This window comes from Carettochelys insculpta, chromosome 21, assembly GCF_033958435.1.
Source record: "Carettochelys insculpta isolate YL-2023 chromosome 21, ASM3395843v1, whole genome shotgun sequence".
NCBI lineage: Eukaryota > Metazoa > Chordata > Testudines > Carettochelyidae > Carettochelys > Carettochelys insculpta.
The window spans coordinates 14,882,554-14,909,613 of NC_134157.1; the positions used below are offsets into that span (position 1 = coordinate 14,882,554).

Genomic DNA, 27,060 nt, shown 5'->3' on the forward strand with positions numbered 1-27,060 from the left:
AGGGCCGGGGCGGGACCTGCTTTGTCCGCCTGCTCCGGCCGCAGCTTGAGACGCGGAACGCGGAGGGGGCCGTGGGGGGGTGGTTCGCAGCCCTGCACACGCGTGGCCTTTTCCTGCGTGCCGCCGCCCCCCCCCCCCCAGCTTCGCCTCGCTGCTCCTTTAAGAAGCAGTTGCTCGCTGGTGGGATGGTGCGGGGAAGCGCCGCGGAGGAAGTTACGCAGCCGGGATCAGGCGCTGGGATAAAAGCCGCGCCTGGGCTGGAAAGTGATGGCAAAAGGGTTTGAGCCGCGGTGTTAACTCGCGGGCGAGGCGGAGCGCGGGGCTCGCGGCGGCGGCGCCGGGGTAGGGGAGCGGATTTCACAAAGCTCCCGGCCATCTGCCCTTGAGCTCCGCCGGGGAATGGGGCCGCCCCGCCGGCGCGGAGGGGAGCCGAGGCGGGCGGGCTGATGCGGGGCGGGGAGGCGCGCGGGGGGGGCCTGGGGTGAGCGAAAGTTAACTCCGCTACCGCTGGGCGCCCGAGCCCCCCGGCAAAGGGGGCGGGGGTATCTACAGCGCCCCAGCCCCACGCCTCGCGTGCGTGCCCCCCCAGCCCCGACCTAGCCAGGGGGCGCGGCAGAAGCGCCTCCCCCCCTCCGCCCGGAGAGAGCGGGTTCTGTGCATCAGCCGCCCGGCACGGAGCTCCAGCCGAAGCCTCTCCAGCCGCACCCGGCTCCCGCAGCGCCGAGCGCCGGTAAGGAAGCCCCGGGCTGGAGGGGCGGGGGGCAGCGAAGGGATAGGGAAGTGTCGGGGGGGGCCGATTCCCTGAGCAAGCAGCTGCCTCGCCCGCCTCCAGGGGCTTGTCCAAAGCGGGCCGGGAAAACGCTCCCCCGCCGGGCACCAGGGGCGCAAAAGTTAGTTGGCCAGGTGGGGCTGCGCTGCGCTGCCCTGCCGCAGTCCGGCTGGAAACGCTGAGTTCCCGGCGGAGCCCGCAGCTGCTTTCTCGGGAGGCCGGGCAGGAGAAGCCCCGTCCGGCAGTTTTTTCCTAGGGGTAAAGTTAGTGAGCCTCACTTCAGTCTTTTCTAGCCAACTTCTGTCCCCCTCACCCCGCCCCCTGTAGCTGCTTGGCAGGCTCACTTCGGGGAAGAAAAACTAACCCCGCTCTGCTTTGTTGATGTGTTTTCCAAAGTAGCAGGAAACAATCTCTCCTAGCTCCCACCCTGCAGTTCTCCGCCTGGCTTTTATGAATCAAGTCGACCTAGACAATCATTTGTCTGCCTGCCTAGGTTTCGGCAGCTGTTAAAAGGTTGGCTCTCTCTGCTTGTTGTAAAGAGAGGAGGCATAGATTTCTGTGATTAGTAGAGGTATTGCAGAACTGTAAGGACACACAAATCCCAATGGCAATAGTTGCTGGACAAACATTTTTAAAAGCCTCTAGTGATTAGCAATTGCATACAACTTTCTGCAGGATAAGGATTAGGAAAATTAAGCAGCATGGTGGAATTCACAGTACCTGCAGTTTTTCCTAACTGAGTTTTAAAGTAGAGACCATGAAGTCAAAACAAAACATATGGTTTGGATAGTTTTTCCTCCACTTGTTGTCTCTACAGTTAGTTATAGGATCCAAAATACAACCTCAATTATTTCTTAAGCGCTCATCCTTCTAGTGCCAAGGAAGCAGTGTTCTTGTCCTTTAAACTTTTTAAAGAGAGTTTCAGATGTGTGATGCAAAAGTAGAGATCATCATATTACACTGGCTTCTAGTTTCCTGTTTTGCCTACTTTCTAACATTAGTCCTTGAATGAGCTCAAAGTCCTTATGTAAAAAAAAAACTGACAAGGGGTAAGAGGGGGGGAAAAAAGCAGCATCAATTTACATGGAACCACAAATGCATTAAGGATAGCAGCTAAAATGTGAGTGAGATTTGCAATCTTACTATGGGGAATATGGCTCTCCTCTGAGCTTTGCAACATCATGTGCCTGCTATATTATATGCTGGAGGGATATTTTCTAATTTTGTTTTTAAGATGAATTCAAGTCAGGGGTATGATGGTTTGGGAAAAAACTAAAAATATTCTTGGACACAATGTCAGTCTGATTTTTTACAGTTTGAGGTGACACTTATGGAATGAAAATTGAGAAGTCCGTCAAGTTTACTTTGTTTAGTTCATTCCACAACAATGTTTTATAACTGAAGTATTGCCTCTCTATTTCAGAGGGTTGATCCAATAAAAAGGAAAAAGCTAAGTCCAGATACCTAGATACAATCTAATTGTGTTTTTATACTCTAGCTATCAAGTCCCTTGTGATTGCTGAGTACTCTTAAAGGAAAATAAAGAACATTGATTCTATTTGTTCCCAGGAATGACACTTTTTAATAATATCCAGTGAAGATTTATTTTCCAAGGACAAAACAAAACCAATCAGGGCGATAGCTATAATGTCAAAAGATTGTTTCCTTGTTACAGGGTTAACATTTTACCATTACATGTTTTGCAGGAATAATTCACAACATTGCTCTAAAATAATATGGGAGGTGTCGGGGGGAACCAATGTGCCCATTTGAGTAATTGTAAATAAATTATCAGATTTTTATTTCCTTGGGAACCTGTGACATTAAGCAAACAACAGCAAAGATATTTTCTGCCTTAAGCTTCTCCTGTCACATTCAAGTGCAAAAGGTTATTTTTAAGGTTATGAAAATAGTTTCTTAAAGGATAACAGCAGGGCATGCCCATTGACAGATAATTACCTTGCTTGGTTTGTGTGTTCTACTGAAATCTTGACTTCTCTATTATGCTGTTTAACAGTTGGCAGTGACCAACTTGATGCAATAAATTAGATGTTGACTTTTTAGAATCAGAAAGACAGCTCTGATGTCAGTGGGGCTTGTAGACTCTTCTGTGTTGCATGATTTTATGATGTTTTTTGCTAAATTTACTCAATGTAAAAATAGCAACTGGGCTATTTTGTGTGTGTGTGGGGCCGGGGGGAGGGTGTTATTCAGAGCCAATGAAGCTATAACAGGTAGTCTTTTGAACAGTGAGAGATGAAGCATGAGAGATGGGTTTTCTTTTCTGCGTTCATTCATCTCAATCAGAAATCTTTCAGCCTAAAGAGGGGGGCGGGGAGGAAGATGTTAACAGAGATATATGAATCCCCCCTAACATGGATCAATGCGTCCATAACCTACAGTTTCACATAGTAACCAAGGTTTGCGATCGAGCAAATACTGAACTCACTATGTAGACAAAGTCCTCTTTAAAGTAGGAGGAAGGGGAGGAGTTGTAGACTCAGGTGGAAAGAGAATTATTCATTGTTCAAGTTTTTGTTGGGGGGGGGGGCGGGAAAAACATTTCACACCTTATTATGGATCTCTCTTCGGATTAATGCTGAGGTTTTTTTTGTGGTTTTTGTACTGTAGTGGCAAGAGGAAAAGATTAAATCAAAAATATTTGTAATCTGAAATGAATACTGGGAGAGGTTGTTGCTCTTTGTGTTAGAACCTTAAATGTTATTAGTACTTTAAATTGTTTTCATTAAAGGTTATTGTGCAAATAAATCCTGTCTGACAATACTGGACTGTGTATCTGTCTGCCTTGCTATCTTATTTGCTTATTCTGTAAGGCTATCAATTTGTCTGTCCCTCTTGTCTGTCTACCTATTTATGCCCATTATCAATCTAATGACCTATCATTTCTTCTTGATATAATTTAGAGATCCATTAGTGCTATTGTTTTTCAGATACTAGTAAAAATCAGATACCCTTTAATGGGGTATCTACTGATATAAAATTGCTGTACGATAGAACACCCATAAGTATTTTAATATGGATTTTTTATTAAAGTTGTATATCAAGCTTTTTTTAAAATCTCAGGATGTAGAAAGCTCAGGTCAATTTTCATATTTCATGGGAGAGTTGTGTTCTTGCAAAGCTTGTTTCACCTTCTCCCCTTTTCTTCCAGTTAATCTATCTTTTAATTTGTTGCAGGTGGTGCTTGCTAATGAGCTCTTCCTTTCCCCTTATAAAGGATGAGAAACAAGACCTCAGGTAGCTGGATGGTTTGTAGCTGAAGCTTTGGAAAGTTGGCGTTTTATCAGCCAGGAATTGTCCTATGTGCGTGCCTCATCACTGGTGCAAGGAGCAAAATTAAAAAAGCAAACAAGTCGATGGTCATTTTCAATCAAGTGACCATAGGACAATCTGTTTAGATGATTTACTGAATTTAGTACCCAAGTTATGTTATCAGTAAGGTTGCCCTTTCACATGAGTAAAGTTTAGGTCCAAAGATCTTCCCATATCAAAGTTACATAGATAACTGTCACTTAACTTTTTAAATTGTGTTTCCCACAGTTTAAGGCACTTTAAAAAGCTGTATACTTGTAGTAGATGAAAAGGTTAAAGAAAACTCGATCTAGCCTCATCACGCAGGCTCTCCAATTTTTCTCCTATCAAATTTCATCGCCAAATCAGAACTCAATAGCTCTATTGATCAAGGGGAGTCACCTCTAGATTCTACACAGATTTTTAGATCTTTTAGGCAAAAAACAAAGAACAATTAAGCTAAGGAAGACTTTTGACCGCTCATCAGCAGTTCCAGAAGGGCTGTCTGTAATTCTCCAGATCAAGTGATTTGCAAACTTGGCATCTCTACTAAGACTTTCCTTGTCTGACTGCCGCATGCAGAGCTGGGCCATTGTTGTCATCTGGATCTTTGGCTCTAATTTTTTTAGATGAGACGTTTCCATGCTGATCCTGACAGTAAGCCCTAGTCCAGTAGCTGCCTCTCTCAGGACTCTAGGCATTTCCTTTGCCCAGGAAACCTGTGCTTGGTCTCAGTTACCATGCTGCACCTGGTTGCTTTTCTGTTGCACTGTCTCCCTCTGGCTATGGGACATTATGACATTTGCAAATCCTGGGTGACCACAGATGAAGGTCCATCATGGGAGTTTTATGCTTGCCAGCCCAAGGCCATGCAAATGAAGGATTATGTGACAGTGAGGGTGGATCCACCAGGAATCACCTGTGGGGACCCTCCTGAGAGATTCTGTACTCATGTAAGTATTTGGTTTTATTCGTTCTCCTAGTTGACAAGTGGTAATTATTTGTGTTTGTCATCAGGGGCAAAGTACTGTTGCCCTGAGGCAATATATGAGGATACCCATGGTCAGAATCAGGGTTCTCAATCTTTTCCATCCATGGCTGGAATAAACTACGTGCACCAAGGCAGGTGCAGATATGCATCACCAGGAGAAATGCAGGTCGCTGGCTGTGAGTGTTCTGCTGGGCAGCACCTGAATCTCTCCTGGGCGACCTCCCAAGCACTCAGCTTACAGGGAACATTGATCAGAATATAACTTAGCTGGTAGCTACAACAAGGAACTTGAAATCAGCCCTTCTGTCTAGGTTCTTCTAATCGTTCCTTTTGAGCACCTTAGTATTATTCACAACTCTGACACTGACTCACTGAGACCTTGGTAAAAATCATTTAAACTTCAATAAGATCTTGGTTTTCCCCATATGTGGCCTGGGAATAATACTTGCTGCCACCACCACCCCTCCCCCCGGGGTGGTAAGTAACTCGGCAAAAGGCATATGAGGCCTGTGGATGAAAGTGCACTAGAAGTGCAAAATATACTACATGTCTGGCTCTCAAGGCCATTCATCTTCCTTAGAAACTCCCTTTTCTGTCATCTTTTGCTGCAACATGCAAATACCAGCAGAACAGCCTGAGAGTGGGAGATATGCTGTCTCGCATACCAGAATAACGAAGACAGTCCTGAGATCAGAGGAAGACTCACTGAAGATGATCAGTTGTATGGAGGATGTTTTAGATCACTAGGGCTATGTCTACGCTATCCCGGGAGATCAACCCAATCAGGGTCAATCTTCTGGGGTTCAGTTTTGCATGTCTAGTACGGACACGTGAAATCAGCCTCTCGGGGTTGCAGTTGACCCCGTACTCGTCGTGAGACAGAGTAAGGGAGGTCACAGGAGAAACCATTGACCTTCTGCGGCATGCACAGCCAAATTAGCAGAGCACAGATGCACAATTCTAGCTGTGCCATTTACATAGCTAAAAGACATCTGTGGTTGACTTACTTTGCCTACTGCAGACAGAGCCTAAGTAAGTGCTTAAGTGGGAGCAGAGCACTTCTCAAAAATCTGGCCCCAAAGGTCTGTGTAGTACACTGGGACTCCTATGTCAATCATACAGATATAGACCTAATCTCGGGAACCATATTTGTCAGTGATGAGATATTCTGTAAGTGCACTAGGGTTTAGAGATGAGGGTTAGATTCTGGTTCATGTAGGCTGGTGGCTTCCATGCAGGACTCCCACTTCTTGAATAGCTTGATAGTAAGAAATCCCAGCTTAAAGTCTCTTCCCCTCTCCATCTCTAACATGAACAGGCACCATAGACACTCACTTTTGTATTTAAAATCATTAACCCATTTTCCCCTTAAATATTAACAAGTGCCTTTTATCGAGCACGTCACAAAGCTCAGCAGGACCAGTTGATTTATAATTCACAAGGAATACTTTGTTTGAAGAGTTCAGAGATAAAAACAAACAGGAAGACAGTGGGGTTTAAAAGTCCTTTCCTAACTATAATGTTAGGACCATGGTAAGTTTAAAAAAAAATTGCATACTGCAAACACTTCCACCCTTTTGACCGAGAAAGGGGAAGTTTTCTTCTTTACAGATTCTAAATTGCCAATTATTTGTATAGGGAGTATTGTCATCTAGTGGCTAGAACAAGTAGCAGGGAATGAGAATTCAGTTTGTATTGTTGACTAACAATTTGTTTGGCGAGATTAGTTAGGCTGCTGTCACTCTGCCTCACTTTTCCCATGTGTAAAATCATCAAAAATAAGCACCTCTGACATCAAGAGAAATCAAGCTTGATCGTGTCAAGAAGAGAACGTTGCCATAAAGCTAACTGAAGCCAAATCTTTGTGTTCACCAAAATACAAACCCAACATTTGTACTGTTGTGTAGTTTTTTTCATTAAAAACATTGAGGAATTGAGTCCACTAATTCCAAGTGTGCATCATTTTCCCCTTTAAACTAACATTCTTACAGGACACGTGAAGTTATAGGCCCACCAGAAAAGTTACCTATTGATAAGGCAGTCTAGAAACATAGATTTCTGTTTGACTGGCTGTGAAGCAATTAAAAGGTGAATAACTGATTTCACTGAAGTCATCAGGAAGCAGCTACTTGCCAATGCACTCTGGTTGACACTGCATCAGACCTTGGTGATATTGATCTAAGAGGAGGTATCTGTCTGAAATTTACTGACTCATTACTTAATTTTTTAGCCAGTGACGAGCTGGCTTCCATTACATGTAGCAGTAATACTTCATATCTTGCATGGTTGTGTGTCTAATGTAGCCAAACTGCTTGGAGAACCTCAAAAGAAAGGGGTACAGAAATGCAAAATATTATGCATCTGGTATTTGCACAGCTAACACCAAAACAAACACACCACTCCTACTGTAGATGCTAACAGAGATACAATAGAAGTAATTTGACCTCTTGTTTAACTTTGAACTTATATGGCAACAAAATACCCTGGGGGCAGGGGAAGAATCAAACTAAAGTATCTAATTTAAGTCATTTTCTACATCATGGGACAAATTCCACTTCCATACGTGCTTGCACGACTCATGTTGCAATTTACAGGAGCGAAGCATGCAGGGCTGAAGGTGGAATTAAGGTCCCGTATGTCTGTGCTATGGTGCAATTAAATAAATACCCAGAGGAAACTGACTCTAGAACCATGTAATAATTTCCCAGCGTAGCCTAATGGTAAAAATTAATACCCTGAAGGATAATGCATGATACTTGAATCCTCTTCAGTTAATTTGTTAATCTTGTCAAAACAAAAGTATTTAAAGAGCTATGACTGCTTTTTTGTGTTTTGTGATGATAAACGAAGAATGCTACCTCACTGTGACTGTTAATCATGTATATTTTGTTGCAGTGACTTTGATCTTATAGCCTGTTTCTCAAACTCCTGGTGCTTAATTTAAAATTGCAGCGATCCCATTTAGAAGAATGTAACCAATCACATTTTGTTAAAGCATTCTAAAACCTCAGCTCAAGCTGTCATTCCCACTTCTCGAGCCACCCCCACCAAACTCCTTGCCCCTCCCCATGCTGAGTAAGTTGTAAAGAAGTATATGATAATGCTGCACATAACAGGAGATTGAAAAGTAAGTAAAAATTAAGTAGCATAGACAGCCAGCCCAATATACAGTGGGTAGAACGTGTGTTCCACTAAGGGAAACCATAGGACTTCTGCATGTCTGGCGGGAAGGCCATCATGATTAAGTTTTCAGTGTCTTATCATGGAGAGTGGTATATGCTCCCTTACCCTAGAACAGCCCCTTGTGGTCAGCAGAGAGTGTCAGTCTTGGAAGAGGTGGTCTGTTCAGCCACCAGACCGATGTGGTGACTTAGCACCTACTGACACACACAGGGGGAGGAGACCATCTAAAGTGAGGCGTGGAGTGTGTGAGCAAAGATTACTGTCCCTGTCTAAAGCAGGAGACTACCAAATTCCCCGGGTTCTCCATCAGTGATTGTGGCTTCTGACCCTTAGTCCCTGTATTCAAGAGGTGCAGGTTCAGCCACTCAAATGTTGTCAGATGCTTTGTAGCAAAGCTAACTCTTTCTGGTATATGGTTACCTTTTCCCACTCTCCCCAACCCCCGCCCTTCCTGTTGAGCTGATAGTGAAATATTCAATGTTTTGCTCTTCTCTTTAGTTTTTAATTACTGATGTGAAATAGGTAGACAATCCTTAGAGCCTGGCTTTCTAGCAAAGAAGATTTTATGATGGCTGTTTTGATCTCTCTTCTGTAATAGCAGGCTGCTCTGCATATAGTTAAAATAATTACTACTTATTAAGCACTCAGTGCCTAGGTGTGTGCAGGACACTGCATAGCTGAAATACAAATAAAATTACAAACAAGAATCATAAATATATGATTAAAAACTTCAAAGTAGATAAAGGGGAAATGGTGAGCTGAACACCTGGCATGATTAAAAATGGATGTAGGATGGGAGTCCAATGCAGGAGCTCCTATTAAGGTGCCCTCCTTGCAAGATGGTGGGATGCATTCTCTGTGCTACCCTCAACTCATACTGAAGTCAGGATGACAGTCTGTAGCCTCCAGAATCAGGCTCTAAACCTGCAACAGCTCTGAAAGAGGAGAGTCTTCACATGGCATTTGAAGAGCAGGGTGTAACATCTGGAGGATTGCAAAACCTCTACCCAGTTCTGCATCTTCTCCATTCAAAAACAATTTCTGTTCACACCTGGCTGCTTGTTCTGCTCTCTAGAGCATTCCTGCTGGTTATTAAAGTCGGGGTTTGTTTTCACAGTTCTTGAACTCTCCCCTGTTGGTCAGTACCCTTCTGGCAGGGGCACCTAGAAAAATTAAATTGTAAAATTTATGATGGTTGGAAGGGGGGAAGGGCAAGATGAATGGTTAAATAAGTGAGGGAATCTGGAGACTGGAAATTAATTGGAAGTCAATCTCTTAATAAAAGATGCTTGGGGGAAAGGTGAAATTTTGAAGGCCAGATGCCGCGTGCTGCATGCAACAGCTGAAACCAGATTTCAAAGGCGAGAAAGTGAAGAATTGCTGTTCTATAGTAAATCTTTTTATGGGTTTGTGTGGGTGCAGTAACATGCTTCTGCATTTCCCGATACAAATCAGCTTCGCATCAGGCTGTTGTGTTGGGGACGAGATGCAGAATATGGCCTGGCTAACACAACACTTAGAGATATTCAGATATTTCGGACCAAGTTCTCTGCAACAGATGACAACTGCCCCTTTTGAGTAAGAATTGTTGTAACTGAAAAGAGAACTTGGTGTTTGTCCTTGATTTTTCTAGGTCTGCAAAGGACTGATTATTTCAGCTTATAGTACAACTTAAAGGCACCAAAACGACACGTTCTCCGCCCGAAGCACAGGCAAATAGTAGGGTTCTTAACTAGTTATAGCATATGCATTCTGATCAGGGTGGGGAATGCTCAGCTGCAGCCCTAGGTAATAGATAGGTGCTACAACAAGCTAATGCCCAAAACAGTAATCCGCATTCGTTGTTGATTAATGCTACAGCAAGCTGTCACGTGGGGTCATACCTCTGTGGTGCATGCAGCTCATCTTCCCATTGTGAATTAGCCTTTGTATGCAGGGTTTGTTTTTTTTTTTGAGGCGCTACTCCCGAGTCACATGCTCTTTGGCATAGGGCTGAGCTGAGCCTGTATTGTTTTTTCCCCAGAGGCATCAGTAAATAACAGCTTTTTGATTTGAGAGGAGTCTCTGAAAGAAAATTTCACTATTTGTTGCACCTTCAGCTACGTATAACATTGATTCCTAGTTACCTTCTTGAAATGGCTGCTTGTGTTGGGTTGTTACACCATTTGTTAATTTGCTTGTTTCTGAAAGTTTCCCTCTTTGTTTAAAGCCTGATGGAAAATAGGGGTGGTTTTAAAAATGCTCTTCCAAAGACACTCTCAAAGATGCCCTGATAGAATCAGCTGTTCTAATCATGAGCTAGACTGTATCAGCCTTCTTATTATCCTGAGCCAGGAATACAATGTTGCGCCCCCACCCCCATAGCTCACACTACATACAGGAAATAAACACGCACACTTCACTATCTGTTCTGTATTACTGAGCTGAGTTCACAAGTCTGGTCAAACTTCAAGTGTAAAACTGCATGTCATGGCTTAGTGGTCTTGGAGCATGTGAGCAATGACAAGTAGGTGTATCAACTTTCCCTCCTCCTTTCTAACCTACCTTCTTCTGTTGGCTTTACAAAACAAAGCAAGTCCTGTAGCACCCTAAAGACTAAATTTTATTTATTAGGTAGTGAGCTTGCATAGGTAAGACCTGCTTCTTCAGACTATGGAGGGCTTGTTTTGTTTTGTGAAGATACAGACTAACACTGCTACCCCTCCGACTATTGGCTTTAAAACCCCATTGGTTTCACTAGCTGACTGGGAGTCAGGGCGCTTTGCAGTTCTAGTTTCAGCTCTTATGCCAACTTGTCTGACCTTAAAGTAATTTTACCTCTTTATACCAAAATTTACCAGCCAAGGTGTATAATCTAGTCTCTCTCAATAACATGATGAGCAAAATAGGAATGATATTTTACTTAGTCAAAAAACCTAATGCAACCACTTGGTTGGGGGATGGGCAAACAACATTGTGTGACTGTTTTTCCTCCCCCTTTTCAAGTGTGGGAGCACCCTATTTACCAATATTCCAAGGGTGTTATCATGCTAAATTAATATTTAAAATGGGTTGAGTTCCTCTAAGGAAAGTGGTTGGAGATAGGCAAGCAACAAAACATTCTTATTTCTTTAAATCAGATGTGAAAAGTTCTTCTAATATAGTGATTGCATCCTTGGATCAGTGTGACTTCCAAATTTGGGGGAAGGGTGGGGTAGAGCTCAGAGTTAGGTAAGATTCCTCCTACATCTAATCATCATCACTGATGTTATTGTGACATTCACTGCTGCATTTGAAATTAAGGTTGATGACCCCTTGCCTACAGCCACACCCAAATATATATTACATGTTTCCACCTGCAAAAGCAACCCAGGGTTATTCTTGGGTGCCATAGAGTTTGGATGCGTTAATAAGCCTGAGGGGTCTAGAACACGTTGTTAGGTTGGCTTCACTACATTGCTCAGGCTTGTGAAAAATGTGATGCCCTATGCAAAATAATAAAGCCAGACTAAGCCACTGGAACACTAAGGCACTCCTAGGCTGCTGGAAGCATTCTTCCATTGACCTTGCTACTAGCCAAGAGGTGGATTTACTGCATCACATCATGGCCAGAACCTGCCTCTGACACCACACCCTAACCCTCTTCAAGACCCTGTACCTATCTCACAGGCCAGAATTCTGTCCTGCACCCATACCCCTACCCCGATACCTTGATCTAGCTCACAACCCCCCTCCTTCACGCAAACTCCTCAGATCCCACAGCTTCTTCTGCAGCCCAGTGACCTTCCCCAAGTTCCCCTCCATACCCAACCTTCATCCAAGACCCACAGCCCTGCCATAGAAAAGTGCAGCCCTGAGTCACTTACCAAAATCTTGGAGTGCCACTCCCCCCCGCCCCCCAGAAACATTACTATAGTATGTGTCTAGCCTACAGAGTGACAGCTGTGTTGCAGTAATAGTTCCATTTGGTCCCCACAGTACAGGCCAATAGGAGGGTTAGCTGTACAAGGACAACCTGTCCAACCAGGCAGCTGGTTCAAGCCATTACCCGCACTGCTGTAGTCACACTGCTACTTTTAACACATTAGCTCAAGCAGAGCCAGTTTGTGTCAGTTGGCCTCCCAGCTGCCATGCAGACATAAGAAAATGCGCCTCCAGCCTTAGGCCAGGTCTACACTAGGCATTAAAGTTGAATCTAGATATGCAATTCCAGCTACAGCAATTGTGTAGCTAGGATAGACTTATCTGCAGTCAACTTAACCTGGCCATCCTTGCAGAGAGAAGTCAGCAGGAGAAACTCCCCCTTTGACCTCCCTTGCTCCTCACGAGATTGAGACATACAGGGGTCGACTGTCAAAGCCTGATAGCTCAATTTCGAGCTGCACAATTGTGGAAAAGTGCTGTAGCCTTCTATAGAAATTACTCCAAAGTCTTACACGGGAGGTATTGCGCTCCAGTGGAAAGAACATGGGAGTGGAAGTTTGGAGACCTGAGTTTTGTTATTTGTTTTGCCACTTTCATCATTCTATTCTTGTTTCCTAATCTGTAAAATGGGAATAAGGATGCATTTGTACAATGCTTCAATATAAATGGATTAAGAGTACAATATAAGAGCTAAATTTATTCTGTAGAATTACTCTTAAAACCTAAAGGATTCAATAGAGATTGAAGTCTGTCCTGTGCAGGTTTTGGGGGATTATTTAGACCATAGCAAGTGTATGTTTCTTCAGTTAAATTGTATAGGAATTTTCCATAGTAGCATATATGTAAAATTATTGTAAGCCATGAATACACATCTAGTTCTATAGGTATTTATGGTGCTTTACATACTAAACTTGCCTGCTCTCTGTCTGTGAAAGTTGTAGTGCTAATTTGAGATGAATTTGGACTACACTTTCAGATCCCAAATCAAACTTCTCTAAAATTCTGGATCTCTAAGATCATAGTGTCCTAGAATTGTCACTTGAATCCAGGCACCTACCTAAAGCAGGATAAACCCTAACTAAATCCCAGCCAGGACTTTGTCAAGCTGGGACTTAAAAACCTCTAGGGATGGAGATTCCACTACCTCTGTAAGTAACACATTCCAGTGTTTCACCACACTCCTGGTGAAATAGTTTTTCACAATATCCAACCAGGATTTGGGGTTCTAGTTTGGTCCATTATAATCACAATAATGCTTTAGATGCCTCTAGAGTCTCCCATCAGATTGTCCCAAAGAACATTAGAAACGTTCCTTTTATGTGAAAAGTTATTTCCCAATATGTAGTTGGAGAAAGCAATGCAGAAAGTCATGTAGGTCTAGAGGTTTAAAGATTTTTAGGTGTTGTAGCATTCAGTGACCTAATGGGGTTAGGATCCACTTAATTTCATTTTCAAAAAGGATGTAGGCATTTAGGAGCCAAAATTTCATTGACTGTCAAGGGGATTTTGGATCCTACATGCATAAGTTCCTGGCTCCGAAGTCAGGTAAGCATTGCAATAGTGAGTGCAGCAATACTTAAGTACCTTTAAACATCTGGGCCTAAGTGACTTGTCTAATGTTACCAAGTGAGTCTTTGGAGCAGGAAATACAATCCAGCCAACTCTGTCACATCCAGGGTCCCCTCTAATTTCTTCTATGCATAAATAGAATAAAATTTGTTATGTGCACCACCAACAGAACATGCTGCCAGCAGTGGGGGCTCTGCTAATCAGCTGGGTGGAACCTGAATCTCTCCTGGGCAGCTGCCAAAGCACTCAGTTTACAGGGAACTCTGGTCCCATGCCTTAATCTCAAAACCATACAGTTATAGTCCAGCTACAAAACTTTGGATGCTAAGTCTAACTTTCCTCAAAAATTCAGAGATGTTTGGATCTGTGATTTTGGTTCTGGTTCATCTTTGTGCCCATCATCTTTCCCTATGTCGGCTGCAACAATGGGTGTTACTATTAGGCACTTCAGGTAAAAATTTATGGGGTGCCTAATAAGGACAAAGTATTGGGGAGAATTCAGTAGATTTTTAAAAGTAAAAGCAGGTGGTTATTTCTTTCTGTGTCAGTGGTACAGTTTTCTTTCCATGGAAAGACCACAGAGCCAGGGCACAGGCTAATGCGTGGTACTGGAAAACTCTTCACTGGCACAGGCTGAACCTCTCTAGTCTGGCTGGCAACATGCGTAATCCGGCATGATTTTAGATAGCTAAATGACCACTTACCATGGGTATGATCAAGTTTCCCACAGTCCCATAAAGTTTGTTCACAGCCACCAGCTCTGACTCTTGTGTTCTGTGCTGTTATTTAGCTCTAATTTATCCTTAAATGACTTTTAAGAGCCCATTAAGCAGTGGAAATGTTGGTAGTGCTGCTGGACAATATTGATCTCCCGTAGTCCGGCAAATTCTCTCATCTGGCACCAGTCAGATCCCAAGGGTGCCAGACTAGAAAGGTTCAACCTGCATTATTCATAAATTTCTAGGGCTGGAAGAGACCTCAGGAGGTCTAGTCCAGCCCCCTGCCCAAAGATTGTTGTATATGGCACTCTACAGATAATTCATATATGACAGGATCCATGTATTAGGTTCAGCTAGATTAGGAAGTCTTCTGTTTTAATATCCAGTCTGCTATTGACTCACTTGGCCTGGTCTTTGTCAAGTTTCTGAGAGTCATTTTGAATCAGAAAACTGGAATTCGTATGCAAAATATTGAAAGTGTTTCGGTAATAAAAAACCTTTCCACAAATGTCTCAAGTAGAAACGTGTTGAAACCCAACCCTTTGCTGCCCAAAGGACAGGGTTTGACTGGTTTGCATTTTTAGGGGGAAAAAAAACAAAATTCTCAGCTGGATCTAACAGAGGGCTACTAGTTTTCTCTGTGCTGTTCTTTGTCGGAGCTGAGATGTAATTGATAGAGCACAAGCATCTGCCCTACTCTTATGTGACCACCGCAAAAGAGGCAGATCTTATACCAACAAATTTAAGGCCGTAAGGTCTCTCAGGTTAACGAATTCGTTTTCTGACCTAGTTTGTGAGCTCGCTCATGCGTATACAACAGCAGCTCAGCAATGCTCAAGTTAAGAGCCCAAATTTCAGACTTGTCAAACTTATTATGCACATGGGGTTTTCAGTGACCTCATTAGCAGAAGTGGGGTGGTTTTTTTTGTTTTTTTTTTTAAAAAAAGAGAGCACCATTCTATACTGCTTTTCAAATTAGTGTCTTCCCTAAATATGCGTGTGGTGGCCCAGAGGCTTTGTGCAGTTCAGATTCATTAGTGGAGATGGCCTTTGTTTATATTCAAACAGTTCAACCTGGTACACATTTTCCCCTGCTGGAAAATGTCAAAACGTCCCTGCTTCTCATGCATCTGTCATTCATGTGTACTGTCCATTCCTAATTATCAGGCTGGAGTTCAATTCCATATTTATAAACTGCAGTCAGGGCAATCAAATTGAAAGGTGGGTAGGATGCTGGCTTCAAAATCCTGCCCAACAGCCACTGTAAGTAATTGTATTTAACTCTTGTAGCCTTTTCCATCTAAGAAGCACAATGCACTTAAGTCAGTTAGCCTGATTTTAATGATGGGGAAACTAAGGCACCAGAATTTTTAAGTGACATGGTCAAGGAGAAGGTTCATATGATACTTCAAGAGCCTGGTCTTGGTTGGAAGGTATTTAGAGCAGTGTTTCTTAAATTTTTTTTGAGACCATGGAACACCAAACGGCAATATATTTTTTATGTGGAACACCTATGAAAATTTTCTTTAAAAAAATTGTCAGACCAAAAGGAAACCGAAAAACATTCACAGCGAAACACAAAATGAAGTAATTTAATCAGGTATTCTAACAATGAAGAATTAACATTGTATCTGGTTTCAATAACAAAGTATAGACCACCAGTGTATGATAGCCAAAACTTTGAATTATTTTTCCAAACACGTGCAGCACACCTGTGAACTGTTCATGGAACACCAGCGCTCCACGGAACATAGTGTAAGAAAAACTGATTTAGAGCACTGACAAGCTCTAGTGGACTCAATACAGGAAACAAAGCTAGGAGTCCTTTAGTTCTAATCCTGACCAGCCTGTGCTTTTCGGCAAGTCTTTTAGAGCCTGAGTTTCCCCATCTATAAAATGGGGACATTGATGCTTCCTGCCTTAGCCACGTAGCTGTGCTGCTTCATAAATTCAGATAAACAAAGTTCTTTGGGATCCTCTGTAGAGCTATTAGCATTAAACAATTGTTCTAACCATCTATGGAAGATGAACCCTTTTCTTCATCACTGGCACTTTCGCTCACGTTCTCTAAGTGCGGAATTTTATTCTAGTGTTTTATGGCACATTGCCAGGCATTTGTTGATAGAGTTCATATGATGTTTTTTTTTTTTTTTTAACCATTTACATGGCTCTGCCAGAAAAAAGTATGTGATGTTTAGGAAAAATGGGGTGGGGGAGGAGAAAGGAATAATCAGATTTAAAGTGGCAGAGGGGGCAGGTGTGTCATGAGCCTGTTTCCAACATGGTCGTCTGCAGAGATGAAGTTCTTTTAGGGTGTGCGATAGTGGGAGTGCTGCTCACTGTAACTATATCCGGTGTCCATAGCATTCATAGGTTCCAAGGGACCGGACCACATTGATTTTTATCAATGGGCTTAACAGTGCCTGCAACATCTTGGGGTTGGTCTTCCAACCTGTAAAAGGCACTCTCATACGGACAATAGCCTGTTTACACTCCATAGTGCACTACACATGCATCTACCCAGTTATTTCTGTGCCTACCAATAGACAGACAGGTTTGATGGGGGTGGGAATGGGGAGCAAGGGAGGAAGTGACTTTATCTTTCATGGAATACACCTAGCTAGAGTTGAACTCAGCTATATTCTCTAGCTTTCCTGAGCAGGTTCCAGATCCAGGACAGTGGTAGAGAAGTGAAGGAAGGCAGGAGATAGAAGTATATATGGAGAGTGCATTCAGGTATGTGGAGGTATGAAGACTATGGGCCAGATGCATCAGATTTTGCATGTTATTTTGTTGGTTTTCGCATACAATTTGAGTGCCCTTTACACAGGTGCGAACTGCTAGAGACAAGTAACAGAGGTAGCCATGTTAGTCTACATCCTAACAAAACAGACCAGCATCTGATGAAGTGAGTCTGTGCTCACGAAAGCTCATGCTCAAAACTTTTCTGTTAGTCTATAAGGTGCCACAGGACCCTTCGTTGCTATCCTAAAAAAAAAAACAAACCAGCAGTTGTGTAGCACTTGAAAGACTAACAAAATAATTTATTAGGTGATGAGCTTTCACGAGACACACGCACTTCTTCAGATCTGGATCTCCGCCCTGCCAAAGCTCGTCACCTAATATGATATTTTGTTAGTCTTTAAAGTGCTACCTGACTGCTTTTTTGGTTTCGGTAGACAAGTTTATGAATAATTAGGCTCCATGTGTAGGACACCGATGGCGTAAGACAGTGTCAGCTGTTTGCATGAGACTAGTGTATGCGCAGCTGGATTAGTCCGGGAGATGGGAGGAGAGTTGCATGAGAGAGAAGTGGGTGGGTAAGTACATGTTAATGGAAAACAGTTATGTGTGTTTCCCTTTACACAGCTACAAATGCCTTTTAAATGCAAACTAGAACATAATCTTTAGTTGCCAGTGTTCAGTGCTAAACACATACATTTAAAGATGTGGGAATGCCTCCCTCCCCCAGCTCTGGGTACGTTACAGCTTTGTGCTCCTGTGCCTTTACAGAAGGGTTGTCTCCATGTACTCGGAGGAGAGACAGAAAAGTCGCTTTCTGCTCAGGTCATTCTTAAACACCAGGGAGCACCGAAGTGGTTGATCCGGTCCACGAAGCCAACGTCACCTTTCATGTTTCCGTTTTTACTGGACATGTCCTATTTGGAAAGCTGAGGTTCCAGAGGAACAGCCAGTGCTTCAGAAAACACCCCTGCATTCTACACCTCCTGTTGAAAACCAAGGAGTGGGCAGGCACAGCCCACCCATGACTAAAAGGCCCCTCTCCACGTGAGGGGGGACCCATTAAAATGACTTGTCCCCCATATTTATTTGAGACCAACTAAAAAGAAAAACAGGGATGGGAGTGAAGGTCAAAGGTTTAAAATGAGAGAGCCCGAGGGGGACACCAAGCAACAAACCCCAGACAGCACCCACTGCTCCCCGAGGGCATCGAGGGAGCCAGTGAATGCTGGCCAGATTCCTGAGCAGAGGGCAGAACGGAAATAGGCCCCACAGTCGCAGGTCTCCCCCTTGGCCAGCCTCCTCTCCCTAGTCTTTTAAATGGCTACTTTAGCCATAGCCAAGAGGAGGCTGACAAGGAGGTCCTGTGACTTAGTGGGGCCACGGATGGGGTGTGCCAGGATGAGGAAGGGCGGGGAAAAGTGCAGCCAGAACCTCAACAGGAGGTTCTGGAGGAGCCGAAAAAGGGGCTGCAACCTGGCACACTCAACATAGATGTGCACCAGGGTCTCCTTCATGCCACAAAAGGAACAGGTGCCCAGGAGGGGGGTGAACTGCGCCAGGTACACGCCCATGCTCACCACCCCATGCATTCTACCCCCTGCCCGGGTGTTGGACTGGAGAGGGCAACTAAATAGAGAGAAGCCCCTCTATTGAGCTGTTTAGAGAGTGCACCTCTGCCCACTATGGCCAGACTCAGAATTGCTCCACTTTGTCAAAAGCCCTATACTGCTACAGGTTGAACTTCTCTAATCAGGCACTCTTGGGACCTGACCAGTGCCAAACCAGCAAATTTGCTGAATCATGGGAGGCCAAGATTGTCTAGCAGTGTTACCAGCACTGCCACTCCTTAGTGGGCTCTTAGAAGACATTGAGGTGTGAATTCAACATAATAGCACAAAAACCAGAGCCCAGACTGGTGGCAAACACACAAACTTTATGGGACCACAGGAAACTTGAACACACCCAGGGTAAGTGGACAACTGACTGAATAAAAACATGCCAGACCACAGATACTGCTGGCCCAGAGTGGGCTGGGCCAGCAAGGTTCAACCTGCAGCAGCTAACAAAAACACAAAAGGTAGTAATCCATTCTGCCCCTTGCTGCTGCTGCTAAGTTGCAGAGACCCTGGTGTGCAATGTAGTGTCTAGAGCTTAGTGGATAATTGATTTTTGGGTTCAATAGCTGAACCAAAATTGGTTTAATTTCAAACCAAAATTGATATTTAAAAAAGCTAAATGGCTTGTCTGGACAATTTTAAAACAGTTTGACTTCAAAAAAATTCCACCACCATTATGTAGATGAAATTTGATGAATCCGCAAATAGTTCTGCCCCTAAACTGCATTTTTTCCATGGATTTACTTTTCACCAAGTGTCTTTCACTATTGCCTAGTAGTAACACCACGGAAGTCCTAGATGACCCCAGATTTGTGTTAATACTTTGGAAAACAAAGAACAGTATTACAGCTATGTAATGCTGCTGGAATATTTCTTACGTAAGACAGGCAAATGGAGTACGTGCTAAAGTACCATACACAGGATCCATGATGCTAAGTCAAAGGGTAGGAGAGGAGGTTATTCATAGATCTGTCATTATGATATGAGCTAATTTCCCTACATGAAGTTTGGCTGAAAATATCCCTGCCAGCCTTTTTAAGAACTTCACATCACTTCTCAGTTCACCTCCCCTACTCTTTCCATCCCGGCCTCTCTGTTCTGCCCTCCCCCATTCAAATTATCTCAGCCTTTTTTTACATAATAAAATATTAATGTCATCATAGACAGTCTCTCTGCAAAGGCTGCATGTATTGAGCTTACACGGCGTATAAGCTTTTAAAGAGCAGGACACTTTTCCTACATCCTAAGCATTTTCTTAGTCTTGAATCAATAATACACTTACTATTCAGTATGTGGGTCATTTTTATTGTGTTCCTTCTCATGCTGTATGCGTGTATATGCACCCGTACGCGCGAGATTTCTCTCCGGAGTCAGATCCAGGTCCCAAATCAGTCAGGGGGAATGACTGGGACAGAGGCCAAGAAGCTAATGCTTGGACACAAGCAGTAGGAAAGGGAAGAGGGGAGAAATAATTCCCATGGGTCTTTGTCAACGCAAGGAGAGAGAACCAGGGAACATAGGAATAAAGAGGTGCTGGGAATATGGGTTAAAATCCCTTGGCTGCTTTGACTGTACACATGTGTAACGCTCAGATGCCGTTTCAGATGACATTGCTCCCTGTTTGTTTGGAAGATCTTGGACTCTTCATTACTCTGTTAATACACAATCAAATTCACAAACAAATGGCTGCTGCTAGCAGTCCTGGATCTGAGCTCTCAGCTTGCCCAGGGTGGGTTAGATGGGTAACAAGGAAAGGTGAAGCTGTGGAGAGGAAAGGACCATATCTGCTGGTGATGGGATTACTGGTTCAGAAATTATTCCCTGCAAGATGAGGCTGCGTGTGCTGCATGTATGGGCTCAGTGCAAAGAGGAGATTATCTTCTTAAGGATGGAATTTTCAGCACAGAGAACTCTTAACCCCTGCCTTCCCAGTGCATCCTATACACCACTGCCCAGACCTTGGATGATGTGGGGAAAACATGAATGGCGTATCTTTGAACTGTCAGCAGACCAGAGTCAACTCTGGTGCCCCCAGATCTGCAGCCCAGCTATTTGGGGACATAGAAATACCAAGGTCAATTTTTTCTTTAAAATAGTTTCTATCCCTTTTCTCTACGTACATCAACTGTTTCTTAGGGTTGAACATTTACATGTTGAAGTGTTCTTGCTGTGACACTCCACACATATCTTAAATTTATTGGCAATGGGTCCTAGGGGGTAGAGTACAGAACTGGGACTCAGGGGATCAGGATTCTCATCCCAGCTTAAACACAGGCCTGCTGGGTGACATTGGGCAAAACACATCACTGTTCCATGCCTCAGTTTCCCCATGAGTAAAAGGGGGATTATACTGCTCTCCTGTGTAAAGCACTTTGAGGTCAACTCATGAAAAGAACTACAATGCAGCTGCGACAGACCTGTCAGTGCAGTGGTTAAAGACCACGTGTCACTGAGGTGAGTGCAGATTTAAGAGGAAAGATGAAACATTTTATTCTATACCCACTCCTGTGATGGCAGAAACATGACTAGCTTAGAATATGAAGACTCTCACTTACTCCTTTATTGTCTCTGGGAAGAGACAGCTATTTCTACTGCATCGCACAGAAATGGTAGCTGTGTTCTCTCTCTTAGCCAGCTCACTTGACCCTGTAACCAAGTGCCTAACCCTGGCAGGGTCAGTACACCTCTTTATCTCCAATGATATTATCTAATGAGTTCTAGGGTATGTTGGCTCTTGGTTTCAGCAGAAGCTGAGATTTTAGGGTTCTGTCTCCAGCTCTCACCCTGGGTCACTCTCTCTTTGGGCTAGTCAACTAAGCCAAAGTCTTCAAAAGTAATCGCTGGACTATTGAATGCTTCAGTTCTCTACAGTTCTGTTACTGAGCTGTAAACATCTTAAGGGGTTTGAGCTGCTGGTACTCTAACCCAGTGGTGGTTCTCAAGCAGGGGTACATGTACCCCGGGAGTACTCAGAACTCTTACAGTGGGTACATTGTGCAAGAAGGATAAATAAAATAAGATAAACATTAAATAAGTCAAATTTTTTTATTCCTGAAAAAGGTTGAGAAACAATCATAAGTACGAGGGCAAGTTTATTGCCTACAGGCAATTCCTTCCAACCAACCAGTTACGATTAAGTTGTTTAAACAACAGTGTTGCACTGGTAGAAAAAAATTGTGTGTTTGAAAATTGTAGATACTGGGGGTACTTCATTTTTTATTTTTTGAAAAAAGTTGAGAAACACTGTTCTAGGCAGCCAAAAGTCAGCATGAACGGTAAGTGTGGAATACCACATCCTGACTTGGGAAAGCCAAGGTCAGTGGCCACTTCTGTAACACTGGGTCTTAAGGCTCTGTGCCTCAGTTTTCCTCCTCTGTAAAATGGGCAAGGTGCCAGTCTACCATGCAACTGTGTTCATAATTATGAAGCTTAATGCAAAGGAGGGTTGTAAAGGAGTTAGAGATGCTGGCCTGGAAAGGGAATAGTTAGCAGTAGGAGCTCTTTATAGTCCAGTGGTATTAGACTACAAGATCCTTCTAGAATTCACAATATAACAGATTGGAAGGGCAGGGGAAGGGGAGGGAAAGGAAATATAGGTTGAATCTCTTCTGTTTCTTTCTGCAGTATGACAGGCCCAGGGGAGCCTGTGGGGCGTGGATGAACTGCATGCTGTTGGGCTGAATAAGTATATCTACTTCAAGCCAAAAAGAGGAGGGGGGTGGGGGAGAGGCAAGATGTCTTACCGGCCATCGTCTCACTTATGATTACTAAGGGCTGTTCTCCTCAGCTAGTGGTGTCTGTTTCTGCTGACTCACGGTATCCTGAACAAGCACACAGACAAAATGTTTCCGAATGCCTCTTGCCAAGCAGCGACCTTGCACTCAGACAACCTTTGATTGGGAAGAAATAGAAAAAGAAAGCGGGAGGAGGGAGGACAGAGGAGGGAAGGAGGCAATCAATTGCCAAAACCACAGGAGCAGGAGAGGCACAAGAGAGTGACATTAGGGTGAGCCAGAATTAGAAGTGCCTCTGTACAGGGACCCCATTTTTGCTGTGTTAATAATTCATACCAGCTCTGACTTTTCTTACCAACAAACAACTGGTTAGTAATGGCATTTTTCCCCCTGTGCTTTGCTTTCTCTGGGTTGACATGAGCCCTGGTGGCCAATACAGAGATGGGAAGGGCAGAAAGGATGCAAGTTATGTTGCCCCATCTTTCCCAGTTCTCTTCTGTCTCTCTTCCCTAACACCCATCACTGTAGAGAGAAGGCCAGATTCGTTCTCAGAGGTATGCAACTTCTAAAATGCCCCTTAATTGCTAACATCTCACCAGAATCTCTGTCCTCTGTATAATGTTCCCTCTAATTTTTTTCCATCCATGTGTGGAATAAGTTTTGTTATGTTCACCACCAATAAAACACGCTGCCAGCTGTGGGTGCTGTGCTACTCAGCTGGGCAGCATCTGAGTCTCTCCTGGGTGGTCGCCCTCAGCTTACAGGGAACACTGCCTATGTATATGGCCATTGCCGCGTCTCTTCTTGAATGTTTAACGTGAACAGAATTAAGTCAATTTCTCCTCTGTCTCCAGCTGGGTGGCTTAGGTTTGCTTGCTTTTAGGAGGTGAGTGCATTTCTTGTGGCTCTTCCTGCCCCTCGCCCCACTAGAAAGACAGAATAACTTTAAGGAAAATTTTCCACTGAAATTTTCATGGGGGGGGGGGGGGGGAGAACCTATTTTTCATAAAAAGATTTGGAATGAAAATCTTCAGCCAGCTGGATGCACACATGCGCTGCACACAGCCCTGGCTCCCACATAGTCATTTGTGAGCAGCTTCGTCTCTCCAAACTGGTAATCTCATCACCATTTGATACAGCCTCTGTCCTTGCCATGGCCTCATTATCCACCTAACCCAGCCAGGGCTAGGAGAGAGGAGACCGTCTCAGCACTCTCACATTCGAATTCTGTAACCTCAACCCCCAAAGATTCCCCCTTTGCCTTTAAGAGCACCTGAGGTGACACATTTCCTTCTGAAAAATCGTGTAGTGCCAATCCTGGCAGATGTGCAGGGATGATGAACTGCTTGCTCGTGCAGAAGTGCAATACTGGTCTGTGGAGAGCTGGCTGGACTTGTGATTCTGGATCTTAGTTTCCAGCTGCTAGAATGCACTAAACATTAACTAGAGGGTGGCACAGTTCATTGCTTCTGTAGGCCAAGATCACTGTACGCAGCAGGGTCTTTCCTTGCATCCCTCCAGCCCCTCCACACCCCAGGCTCCTGGTGTATCATCCTCCCAGTCCCTCTACTGAATAAATCTTTGCAACCTCCATCCCCTGCTCCCCCAGGCTCTGTGTGTTCCCAAATTCCCCCCTCCCACCCAACTCATAAATGCTCCCTTTTCCCACGCCTCCCTTTACTTTGTCTGGGAGATGGGGTTTAATGTGGAAGCCCTGCATGACAATGGACAGAGATGAATTGAGGGGGCATTACGGTGGAAGGTGTTTGTGAGGCCCTCAACCAGGTCCTTGATCTCTAGACAGTTTTGGAGCTGATTAAAGATAACAGGTGTGTTATGCAGATGTGAGGGGCTATGTCCCCTCCCAGTCTGGGAACATACTGGCTGCAATGTTCCCAAGTTGTTGTGTTACATCCAGACAAACGGAGAAATGCCATCAAGTTGGGCATAATAGCTCACTTCACGTGGCCAAAATAAATTACTTATCTCAGCAACTGTAGCTGCTGTTGGCTTGTCATGTGACCATGAAAAAGAGGAGTGGATTTGCATTGGTCAGTGAAAGCGGATGTGCCCATGGGACATTTGCTGTAAATATGTATCCCACTCTGGAAAACTTTGAAAGTCCCCAGCATAGTGGTTATAATTGGAAGCTGGATTTAAGTCTTTTGATTCACTACCTGGTGTTGGGATGATCATGTACCCTGTTTGCCTCAGTTTCCCACTGTATAAACCAAGAGTCACGATCCTAACTTGCTGCACAAGGGCGATGAGAGACTTGTTTAGGTGAGAGTGGAGATCCCTCCCCCCCGCTTGCATTTATTTAGTGCTCAAAAGTTTGCCTGCTGCTTTAGACTTGTCTGAAGACAGTTCCCTGACCCCCAAAGCTTAGAGTCTAAATAGGCAATGTACAGAATATTGCTAAATACGCAGAGGCAGAATCGGAACTCAATTACATGGAGTAAAGCCGGCATAATCCCACTGTTTAAATGGATTTACTCCAGGTTTACCCCAGTGTAACAAACTAGAATCTGCTCCATTGCACGATGGGAGTGGATGCCAATTTTTATGTGCAATGTAATAGACTGGAGATTGGGTAGCAGACAACCCCCATTCCATAGCATATGCCGTGTACTCCAGTGAAATGTTGTCCCTTTCATTATAATCCCTGATATAAAGGGCCCTTAACTCGAGTGACTTGAAATCAGATTTGGCTGAAATTTTGCAATAATGCTGTCAATCCAGACTAGTTGGTTGCCAGCTTTTCCTGTTGTTCCCCTCCCCTGACCTTCTTGTCCTACTGACTAGGCTGTTCTTTGCTTTCTGTCCCTCACATCTCTTTCCGTTCTAAGATCTCAAGCAGCATATGGTTTTAAGACTAGGGCAGAGCAAAACCAATAAGTGCTTGAAGCGGGACAAGTAACAGAGGGGTAGCCATGTTAGTCTGGATCTGCAAAAGCAACAAGGGGTCCTGTGGCACCTTATAGACTAAGAAATGTATGAGCATAAGCTTTTGTGGGCAAAGACCCACTTCATCAGATGCAGGTCCAAGTCAAGGTGGGACAAACTCTCTAGATGGCTGGACTGATGACAAGTAGCTAAGTGCAGAGAAAGTAATGGTTCTGCATCAGGGCTGAGTTCTTGGCCCACTCACTTTAAGGCTATAAATATACATACATACATATAGAGGATTTAGCTATATCAGTGTAAACATCTTTGTACAAGTATAACTCAGTTATACAACCTCAGCTGGATCAGTTCCTACATCAATATAGTGAAGATAGTACAAAAGCAGATAAGGTAAGTCTTTAAACTTGTCTTGCGCCCGACTCGGTACATGCTTCAGGACAGCAGAATTTCACATGCTTGGTCTATTATATCAGTTTCTTAAACTGTGTTCTGCAGCATGCTGGTGTTCCCTGAATAACTCGCTGCTGTGCCACGAGCATTTGGAAAAATATGCTCGTGGTCTATATCGGTTATTAAAACCGGATCCAATGTTACTTCTTCATTGCTAGGAAACCTGGTTAAATTAATTCATTTTGGTTTTGCTGTATTTGTTGCTGGTTTTGTTGTGAATTTTTTTTTTTGAAAAAATTTTCATAGGTGTTCTGCATAAAAAAATATTGCTGTTTGGTGTTCTATGGTCTGAAAAAGGTTTAAGAAACATTGTACTAGATCTTTCTTTCTGACCTGACTCAAAATAGTGAAACAAGATCCAATCCCAGTTCATACGTGTTTAGCCATGTCTGTTTCACGTATGTGGTTTGATGAGACACTTTTAGAAAGGGCAATGACTTGAAGACTATGGGTCTGTCATGCCTTATAGCACTGTCCAGTATGTGATGGTTCAGAGGAAGACCCAACTATTACCACAGTGCACTTGGGTGAATTAGGTAACTTTATATAAGGGGTGGGTGGAAATACTGCAGAACTGTTTGTATAGTGGAAGAGAGGTTCACTGCATATTCGTGTTAGATTATTTTCAAGCTTCCAGATGCCTCTGCTGGTGACTGGTTGTTTGCCAGCTGTTAGAAATAGTCTCTGTAAATTAATTATGGCTGTTTCACTGATCACCTTCCTCCCCACAGTGTGAAGAGCAAAAGCTAATTGTCAGTGAATTTTTCAATTTCTGTGGGAATTCCATCCTGACCACTGGCAGGTTATCAGTTTATGTCCTGAAGCGTAAGATTTAATTACCTACAAAATGTTATTTTTGGTTATAAAATCACCTTGTTCTTATCTGGATTTAAGAAAGGACATTTGACCCTGTGAGTCAAAAGCAGCAAGAATAAAAAGACTATTTGGGCTGAGCTAGTGTACGGTATATGCATTTAAAAAAATCCTCTTTGGAGCCCCAAACACCTTCCTCCTCCCCTTCCCCCTGAGAGATAGAGTTCTTTAATCAAAGCCAGCTGAAGGCAGTAGAACAGTTTGTGATTTAAGGCTCTGCCTTTAATATTAAATTCACATTGTTAAGGTTGTACTCAATTAAGGGACTGAACTAAAATATTTCTTTAAG

At 43.6% G+C, this 27,060-nt stretch overlaps 1 protein-coding gene across 3 annotated transcripts in view; it reads left to right on the top strand.

Moving 5' to 3' along the window:
• The first annotated feature begins 204 nt into the window (after nucleotides 1–204).
• The window catches only part of NTNG2 (netrin G2), an 85,772-nt gene continuing 58,916 nt past the window's right edge, over nucleotides 205–27,060 (top strand). Inside the window, exons 1-2 of one of the 3 annotated variants that reach the window (XM_075015618.1) lie at nucleotides 205–730; nucleotides 3,968–5,034. In XM_075015618.1, the coding sequence (XP_074871719.1) occupies nucleotides 4,822–5,034 (213 nt within the window). In that variant the 5' untranslated portion in view covers nucleotides 205–730; nucleotides 3,968–4,821. The remainder of the gene's footprint in view (nucleotides 731–3,967; nucleotides 5,035–27,060) is intronic. The other 2 variants (XM_075015621.1, XM_075015620.1) reach the window with 2 other exon arrangements.